This window comes from Chrysemys picta, unplaced genomic scaffold (assembly GCF_011386835.1).
Source record: "Chrysemys picta bellii isolate R12L10 unplaced genomic scaffold, ASM1138683v2 scaf2304, whole genome shotgun sequence".
NCBI lineage: Eukaryota > Metazoa > Chordata > Testudines > Emydidae > Chrysemys > Chrysemys picta.
Window position 1 is genome coordinate 1 of NW_027055007.1, and position 9,000 is coordinate 9,000.

Consider the following 9,000-nt stretch of genomic DNA (forward strand, 5'->3'; position numbering starts at 1 on the left):
ACTTTACGCAATGCTGAATAGCGGCATCGGGGATGCGTCCGGAGTGAAAAGAGCACCCCAGAGTGCGGATACGACATCCTAGCCTCTGTCCTGACTGATCGCAACAAAATTTGGGCTGCAGACCCCGCAGGAATCTTGGGGCCAGCCTTGTCGGGGTTTCAGACACCAGAGTGGAAGGGGAGTCCTTGAGGTCTGGCAGGTCTCCAGGTAAAGGGAGTGGGAGCGAGGACTCAGCTCCTTTTGCTATTCGATTCTATCAGGGTGGCGTATAAGCCCGAAGAGTTCCCCACAATACTAAGACCGTTTCCCCTGCTTACCTCTGCATATGTATTGGTTTCTCGTAAAGTGAGTTAGGATTACAGGGGAAAGTGTCAGAGCGGCCACCAGTGAGAGTTGCTGGCCACACTCTGAGGCCACCACATTTGGTTGTGAGAATCCCTGGGCTAGATGCTCATGATGGGCCCTTCTGACCTTAGAGCCTGTGAGTGGAACAGGAGCCGGACACAGAGATGCTGCAGAGCGATGGGTTGATCGCTAGGACCCAGGAGCAGCTGGGAGGCGGCTCTGGGGGGAGCGATCGCTGGGCTCAGGCCCGGCAGCAGGAAGTGACTCGCAGCCGCTGCGGGGACTCTGGCTCCAGGCTCCTGGCGAGATCCCCGAGCCCCGGCGGCTGGTGCTGGGAGCCCGGAGCCCTGGCTGCAGCCGGGAGAGGGGAATCTCCAGCAGGGCCCTTCCCGCTGCTCCCCAGGAGCCTCTCCCAGGGCAGAGCCCCCAGCCCGGCCAGGCCCCTTCCCGGCCCGGCCCCTGCCCCAGGGGGGCCCCGCTCGGAGGGAAGGTGAGAGAGACCCGCCCCCAGAACACCCGAGCTGCAGGGGGAGGAGGATAAAGAGGTGCAGGGGGTGAGGGCAGGCAGGGAGGGCGCAGGAGGCGGGCGCTGGGGATGCGGGGGGCAGGCTGGGATGGGGGCCGGGGTGCACTGAAGGGAAGATGGGGTGATGGGGGGGATTGTGGGGCTGAGGGGAGCGAGGCTGGAATGGGGGATGATGTGAGTCGGGGGCACTGCGAGGGCAGTAGGGGTGTGGGGAGACTGGCGGGGGACAGAGGCAAAATCCCATCCACCCACACCCTGCTCCCAGTGTGTTACTGTCAGACACACCCGTGCTGGTGGGGTTTGTGTCTCATGAGTTTTGGGGTCGCCCAGGGCCCTGGTCTGATTTCTGGGCAGGATTCACATCTCAGCCACCCCGGAGTCACTGCTGCTCTGGGCAGGCAGGGAGTGTGGTTGGGCCAATGGGATCAGCCTCTGCCTGCCTGTCCCTGGGGGCTGCTGAGGGAGTCCAGGGCAGCTCATTCTTTAGGTGATGCCATCAGAGGGCTCCTGCTGCTCCTAAGGGAGAGGAGTTTACACGGAAGTGTGGGAAAATCCCCCAAAGTGGCCCCTTTAGTTCTGCTTTTTTTCTAGCATTTGCTTCAGAGATACTGTTACTGGGAGGGTCTGAAGAGTCTGGGAGGGAATCACGGTGTTACATGGACTGAAGCCCCTTCTGTAACCTCCCCCATCGTCCCTCTTGCCCTGACAGGCTGAGGAATCACGTCCACCTTTTGCTCCAGATGGGCCCATCTTCCAGGAGACAGGGAAGGGAAATGTCTGTGATGGAGCCAGCTCAGGTAGGGGATTATCAGGGAGCTCCTGGGCAGGGGCAGGGAGGAGACAGGGTGTGATAAACCTGCTGATTTTCTGAGTGGGCCCATTGGTGATGGGGGAGGGGAGATGGGACATTCCCCCCTTTCTCAAACAGGATATAACCCCCTTGCACAGGGCTGGGAGTGAGACCCAACTAGCCACAGGCTGCTGTGAAATATGAAGGGAAGCTGTTGGGATTCCTGTCCCTGGCTCAGAGCTCTGCTTCCCGTATCAGCCTGTGTCTCGCAGGTGTGTGGGAAATGAGGAGACCCTGCCCTGCTCCGTGTGCTGGGGGGAGACAAGTAGCTCTCACCTTCTCCCCATCCCCTGAAGGCTCCTGGCTGCTCTGAGCAGGGTGGGGGTGGGATTCTGCTACTCTGTCGCTCCCAGAGCGTCCATATCTTTATCTGTCCTCACAGATAACTAGTGGGATTGTGGCTGGAGCATCAGGTAATGAGTGGGGGCTTTTGGTGTTCCAGATGCCGGTAACCTTCGAGGAGGTGGCTGTGTATTTCACCCAGGGGCAGGGGGCTCTCCTGGACCCCGCTCAGAGAGCTCTCTACAGGGACGTCATGCAGGAGAACTACGAGACGGTGACCTCACTGGGTAAGGGATTCTTGTCCCCTCAGTTATTCAAAGTCGTGGGGTCTGCATGTCTAACTCTGTTCAGGTTCTTCCCTGGTCAGTTAGCTCAGAGGCGAATGGGTTCCATAATGCACAGCTGCCGTGTGAGAGAGACTTGCATCTCTGTGCCCTCTCCAGTGGGACATGGGTGTCAAAACACAATGGACAAGCTAAACCATCCCCACCCTCCAGCTTTCAAAGGGGCATAAATCCATCATTGTCCTGTCTGTGTTGTTTCACAGCTGCACAAACAATCCCTGTTCACCTCCCTCCTTGGGAATAGCTCCAGCCATGAGGAGGGCTCTGGGCTCTGCAGGTTTAGAAAGAGGCAGGGGTTTAAGTCCAGAGCTGTGTGTGAGTCAGCAAGGCCCCCAGAGTGCACAGATCTTGGGAAAGCCTAGTGAGGGTGTAGTAATAATTCAACTCACCTCCCCAGATAACTTCCTCTGCGCAAGGGACTCAGTGACCATGTTCCCATCCTCTTGGCTTCCACGTTCCTCCAGCAGAGCGCAGGGACAGGTTCCACTCACGGAATGTCCTTTCTGACAAATACTCCACCAGTGCTCCATGCACCCTAATCTGGTCTGATTTCACCCTCTGCACAGGATTCCCCCTTCCCAAACCTGATCTGATCGCCTGGCTAGAACGAGGGGAAGAGCCCTGGGTTTCTGATCTCCAAGTCTGCGAGGAAAGAAGGCTTCTGAGAAGCACCCGTACAGGTGAGGACTGACACAGAAACCATCTAGGGAATGAAGGAAAAAGGTTAGGATCCCAAAATATGGTGTGAGTAAGCGCCCTCAGTTCTTCCTCATCTCAGTCAGGACAGGGCTTCAGTCATCAGATATAGCTCACGCCATTCCACCCAGCCTCTTCTCTGCAGGAGTTTGCTTTCCAGCTTTCCTTCTCTGTGAGTGTTTGGGTGGGATGTGGAGGCGGAGTCCCGTTGCTCAGTCTTTGTGTTGGGTTTTCCCTTTGTGCTATTCCTCTTTCTCCCCAGCACAATGACTCCTGTCTGGATTGTGTCTCTCCCAGCAGGTGCTGAGCGAGGGAGTGAGAATGAGGCGGGGAATCATCATGAGGAAGTTCCTGGGGAAGTGGAACCGCAGGGGACCTTTGTGGGAAGAGCTGAAGGGAATTTTTCCCAGTGCTTGGAGCAGGCAGAAGCCTTGGGAAGTTGGCACAGGTCAGAGAGGCTTCTGGGACACCTCCCAGGGAAGAAAGTGGATGAATCTGTTAACGGTGGGGGAGGAGAGGAGGATCCCACAGCGCCGCAGACAAATCCCAAGAAAGAGACACCCTGGCACTACCTTCAGTCTCTCGAGTGCGGGAAATGTTTCATATCAAAGACACAAATAATTAGACATCAGTTAAGCCACACAGGGGAGAGACCCCACAACTGCTTGGACTGTGGAAAAAGTTTCACAGAGAGGGCAAACCTTTTTCAACATCAGGCATTACAAACAGGAGCGAGACCCCACAAGTGCTTGGACTGTGGGAAAAGTTTCATAAGAAGGTCACACCTTGTTTATCATCAGGCAATCCACACAGGAGAGAGACCCCACAAGTGCTTGGATTGTGGGAAAAGTTTCATAGAGCGGTCAAACCTTGTTTATCATCAGGCAATCCACACAGGAGTAAGACCCCACAAGTGCTTGGACTGTGGGAAAAGTTTCATACAGAGGTCAGACCTTGTTAAACATCAGGCATTACACACAGGAGAGAGACCCCACAAGTGCTTGGACTGTGGGAAAAGTTTCATACAGAGGTCACACCTAGTTCACCATCAGGCATTACACACAGGAGAGAGACCCCACAAGTGCTTGGACTGTGGGAAAAGTTTCATACAGAGGTCACACCTAATTCGCCATCAGGCATTACACACAGGAGCGAGACCCCACAAGTGCTTGGACTGTGGGAAAAGTTTCATAGACCGGTCAAACCTTGTTAAACATCAGGCAATCCACACAGCGGAGAGACCCCACAAGTGCTTGGACTGTGGGAAAAGTTTCATACAGAGGTCAGACCTTGTTAAACATCAGGCATTACACACAGGAGAGAGACCCCACAAGTGCTTGGACTGTGGGAAAAGTTTCATACAGAGGTCACACCTAGTTCACCATCAGGCATTACACACAGGAGAGAGACCCCACAAGTGCTTGGACTGTGGGAAAAGTTTCATACAGAGGTCACACCTAATTCGCCATCAGGCATTACACCCAGGAGAGAGATCCCACAAGTGCTTGCACTGTGGGAAAAGTTTCATAGAGCGGTCAGACCTTGTTAAACATCATGCAATCCACACAGGCGAAAAACCCCACAAGTGCTTGGACTGTGGGAAAAGTTTCATACAGAGGTCAGACCTTGTTAAACATCAGGCATTACACACAGGAGAGAGACCCCACAAGTGCTTGGACTGTGGGAAAAGTTTCAGACAGAGGTCACACCTAGTTCGCCATCAGGCATTACACACAGGAGAGAGACCGCACAAGTGCTTGGACTGTGGGAAAAGTTTCATAGTGCGGTCAGACCTTGTTAAACATCAGGCAATCCACGCAGGAGAAAAACCCCACAAGTGCTTGGACTGTGGGAAAAGTTATTTACAAAGATCAAGCCTTGTTCAACATCAGGCAATCCACACAGAAGAGAGACCCCACAAGTGCTTGGACTGTGGGAAAAGTTTCATAAGAAGGTCACACCTAATTCGCCATCAGGCATTACACACAGGAGCGAGACCCCACAAGTGCTTGGACTGTGGGAAAAGTTTCATACAGAGGTCACACCTAATTCGCCATCAGGCATTACACACAGGAGCGAGACCCCACAAGTGCTTGGACTGTGGGAAAAGTTTCATAAGAAGGTCACACCTTGTTCAACATCAGGCAATCCATACAGGAGAGAGACCCCACAAGTGCTTGGACTGCGGAAAGTGTTTCATATGGAGGTCTGACCTTATTAAACATGGAAGAATCCACACAGGATCTAAACTTCTGTGACACGTGGCAAGAAAGGTTTAAGCAACTTGCATGTAATTGACTCAGGGTCAACGTTTAGAGAGAGATTTTGAAAGTGTGTCCACCTTAGATAGCTAGAGATTGAAATGTAAATGTGTATTTTCAAAGACGTGGAAGAAGAGGGCAAGTCATGTCTGAGTAACCTAATTGCCTTCTATGACGAGATAACTGGCTCTGTGGATGAGGGAAAAGCAGTGGATGTTTTATTCCTTGATTTTAGCAAAGCTTTTATATGATCTCCTACAGAATTCTTGCCAGCAAGTTAAAGAAGTGTGGCCTGGATGAATGGGCCATAAAGTGGATAGAAAGCTGGGTAGATCGACTGGCTCAACTGGTAGTGACCAATGGCTCCATGTCTAGTTGGCAGCCGGTATCAAGAGGCGTGCCCCAAGGGTCGATCCTGTGGCCGGTTTTGTTCAGTATCTTCATTAATCATCTGGAGGATGATGTGGACTGCACCCTCAGCAAGTTTGCCGATGACACTAAACTGGGAGAACTGGTAGATACGCTGGAGGGTAGGGATAGGATACAGAGGGACGTAGACAAATTAGAGGATTGGGCCAAAATAAATCTGATGAGGTTCAACAAGAACAAGTGCAGAGTCCTGCACTTAGGATGAAAGAATCCCATTCACTGCTACAGACTAGGGACCGACTGGCTAGGCAGCAGTTCTGCAGAAAAGGACCTAGGAGTTACAGTGGATGAGAAGCTGGATATAAGTCAACAGTGTGCCCTTGTTGCCAAGAAGGCGAACGGCATTTTGGGCTGTATAAGTAGGAACATTGCCAGCAAATCAAGGGACGTGATCGTTCCCCTCTATTCAACATTGGTGAGGCCTCATCTGGAGTATTGTGTTCAGGTTTGGGCCCCACACTAAAAGAAGGATGTGGAAAAATTGGAAAGAGTCCAGCGGAGGGCAACAAAAATGATTAGGGGGCTGGAGCACATGACTTATGAGGAAAGGCTGAGAGAACGGGGATTGTTTAGTCTACGGAAGAGAAGAATGATGGGATATCTGGTAGCTACTTTCAACTACCTGAAAGTGGGTTCCAAAGAGGATGGATCTAGACTGTTCTCAGTGGTACCAGATGACAGAACAAGGAGCAATGGTCTCCAGTTGCAGTGGGGATAGTTTAGGTTGGATATCAGGAAACACTTTTTCACTAGGAGGGTGGTGAAGCACTGGAATCGGTTACCTGGAGAGGTGGTGGAATCTCCTTTCTTAGAGGTTTTTAAGGTCAGGCTTGACAAAGCCCTGTCTGGGATGGTTTAGTTGGGGAGTGGTCCTGCTTTAAGCAGGGGGTTGGAGTAGATGACCTCCTGAGGTCCCTTCCAACCCTGATATTCTATGATTCTAAGAGGGGTAACTGTAGTAGTCTATGTTTAGCTATCCAAAGTGTTCCTGTATTCTGTTAAATCAGGGATCAATAATTCAGTGATTATGCCCATGTCCCATGCCACTTGCCCAATTCCAGCTCAGTCTCTTTGAATTCACTGGGGGTAGGGGCTGAGGGATGGAGGGAAAGTTTATAGCTGAAATTTTGCAAGTTTAGTGTTAATCGCAATCAGTGTGGCTTGTTGGTTTGTTTTTTTTAAAGAGCACTGGCTTTCAGCCCCAGTTGGCTGCGGCTCATGAGGAAGGAACAGGCCTATCTGGGAGGTGGGGATAAATGCTCAGGCTCTCAAACCCAGGTGGAGCAGCAGCACAGAAGTCGGGGTGGCAATGGGGTGATAAGTCTGCTGTGAACAGCGATATTGAGGAATATCACTCTTCACGTGGCCACCCTAACTTCTGTGCTGCTGTTGGAGGCCTTCAGAGCTGTGCACATCGCCAATGACTACTCTGCCTTTAGAGCTGGGTGGTGATATGTGTGCTTTTGAGGGTGTGGGCGTAAATGACCACCGACACCAAGGTGGGGGTGGCAATGAAACACATCTGAGAACCACTGGTCTACACTCTTATGGGCACCACGTTTATAAAATGATAAATCTTCCCCAAAGTATGGCTTGTGAGGTATCATGGGAAAAGTCATCATCTGCTGAATATTAGTGTCCCATTAAAATGTGTCTATCAGCACTGTCCATGGAGCTCTGAGAGTTTGCTGTATGTTTGTTACATGCTGTAAAGCTGGAAAACGCCCACAGACGAGCTCCTCAGAGACAATGTCACCTGCACACCAGCTAGGTGCTACGTGGCCAGTAATTGCTCAGCCGGCCATTCACCAGCTGTGGAGCTGGGAACAGGAGAGTTACAATTCACCGGAAGGACGGCTGCACGCTCACTTAGGCCACAGACTGATTGTCGCCTGCCCCCCGACTGGGGGATGAACCTCAAAGAGGAGAGTGGTATAAAAGCACAAGGGAGAATTGCCTCCATTTTTACCTCTCCTCTCCCATCTTTACAGAAGGCAACAAGATGGCTTGAAAGGCAACAGGGGCCTTGGAGTGGGGAGGATGGACCAGGGCTGGAAGGAAATCCAGGCTGTGTACTAAAAACTATGAACTGCCTCCAACAGCAGGTGGGGTGAGAAAACGTGCTTGCTTCGTATTTTCCTTAGACCTTGGCTACACTTGCAGATGTACAGTGCTGAGATTTAAACCTGACTTTGTACAGCTGAGTAGGGAAAGCGCTGCAGTCTGTCCACACTGACAGCTGCCCAGCGCACTGTCGTGGCCACATTTGCAGCATTTGCTGCGCCATTGGGAGCGGTAGATTATGGGCAGCTATCCCACAGAGCACCTCTTCCCATTCTGGCACCGTGGGTTGGGGGAAGGAGGCATGGGTGCAGGGGATTCTGGGTCTGGTCCCAACGCCCCGTTATGCATCACTTCGCATCCCAGAAATCCCTTTGTTTCCATCCACCTTTAGCGCCATCTTTCAACGGTTTCTGTGCAGCGTGATCTGTCTGCGGGAAATGGAGCTCGAACTGGTGAGGCGTATGCTGACTTATCTCATCAGCACGTTACGTTTGGCTGTCGAACTATTCCTTAAGATCCAAAGTGACAGTGAGAGTGAGGAGTCCGACGATGCTATCGAGCCCCGTAACGCGTATGACACAAAATTGCTTGTGTCAGCCACGAACATGCTCAGCACCGTGGAACACCGCTTTTGGGCTCGGGAAACAAGCACCGAGTGGTGGGATCACATCGTCATGGATGTCTGGGATGACGAGCAGTGGCTGCAGAACTTTCGGATGAGAAAAGCCACTTTCATGGGACTGTGTGAGGATCTCGCTCCCACCCTGAGGCGCAAGGACACGAGATTGAGAGCTGCCCTGCCAGTAGAGAAGCAGGTGGCTATTGCAATCCGGAAGCTGGCAACTCCAGACTGCTACCGGTCGGTCGCAAACCAGTTTGGAGTGGGAAAGTCGACCGTGGGAATCGTGTTGATGCAAGTTTGCAAGGCCATTAATCGCATCCTACTTAGAAGAACCGTGACCCTGGGTAACGTGCAGGAAATAGTGGATGGCTTTGCACAAATGGGGTTCCCTAACTGTGGAGGGGCGATAGATGGGACACACATTCCTATTCTGGGACCACCCCACCTAGGATCCGAGTATGTTAATCGGAAGGGGTATTTCTCTATGGTTCTCCAGGCGCTTGTAGATCACCGTGGGCGTTTCATTGACATTAACATAGGCTGGCCCGGAAAGGTGCATGACGCACGCATCTTTCGGAACA

The 9,000-nt window shown here is 52.2% G+C and overlaps 1 protein-coding gene across 3 annotated transcripts; it reads left to right on the forward strand.

Moving 5' to 3' along the window:
• Window positions 1–356: 356 nt before the first annotated feature.
• LOC101934408 (zinc finger protein 420-like) lies at window positions 357–8,989 on the forward strand. 3 transcript variants are annotated; one of them, XM_065580276.1, is made up of 5 exons: window positions 357–835; window positions 1,581–1,668; window positions 2,164–2,290; window positions 2,914–3,027; window positions 3,341–8,989. In XM_065580276.1, the coding sequence occupies exons 1-5, from the start codon at window positions 510–512 to the stop codon at window positions 5,299–5,301; spliced, it is 2,616 nt and encodes an 871-aa protein (XP_065436348.1). In that variant the 5' UTR covers window positions 357–509; the 3' UTR covers window positions 5,302–8,989. The 3 variants fall into 3 exon arrangements, with proteins under 3 accessions (XP_065436348.1, XP_065436349.1, XP_065436350.1); XM_065580277.1 differs by having other exon boundaries at window positions 3,344–8,989; XM_065580278.1 differs by having other exon boundaries at window positions 436–835; window positions 8,189–8,989.
• Window positions 8,990–9,000: the final 11 nt, after the last annotated feature.

Bases quoted from the DNA above. Each gene is read 5' to 3' on its own strand.
- LOC101934408 (XM_065580276.1), top strand. From the start codon at position 510: ATGCTGCAGAGCGATGGGTTGATCGCTAGGACCCAGGAGCAGCTGGGA. The intron at 836-1,580 runs GTGAGAGAGACC...TTGCCCTGACAG, and splicing joins GGGCCCCGCTCGGAGGGAAG to GCTGAGGAATCACGTCCACC. The intron at 1,669-2,163 runs GTAGGGGATTAT...TTGGTGTTCCAG, and splicing joins CTGTGATGGAGCCAGCTCAG to ATGCCGGTAACCTTCGAGGA.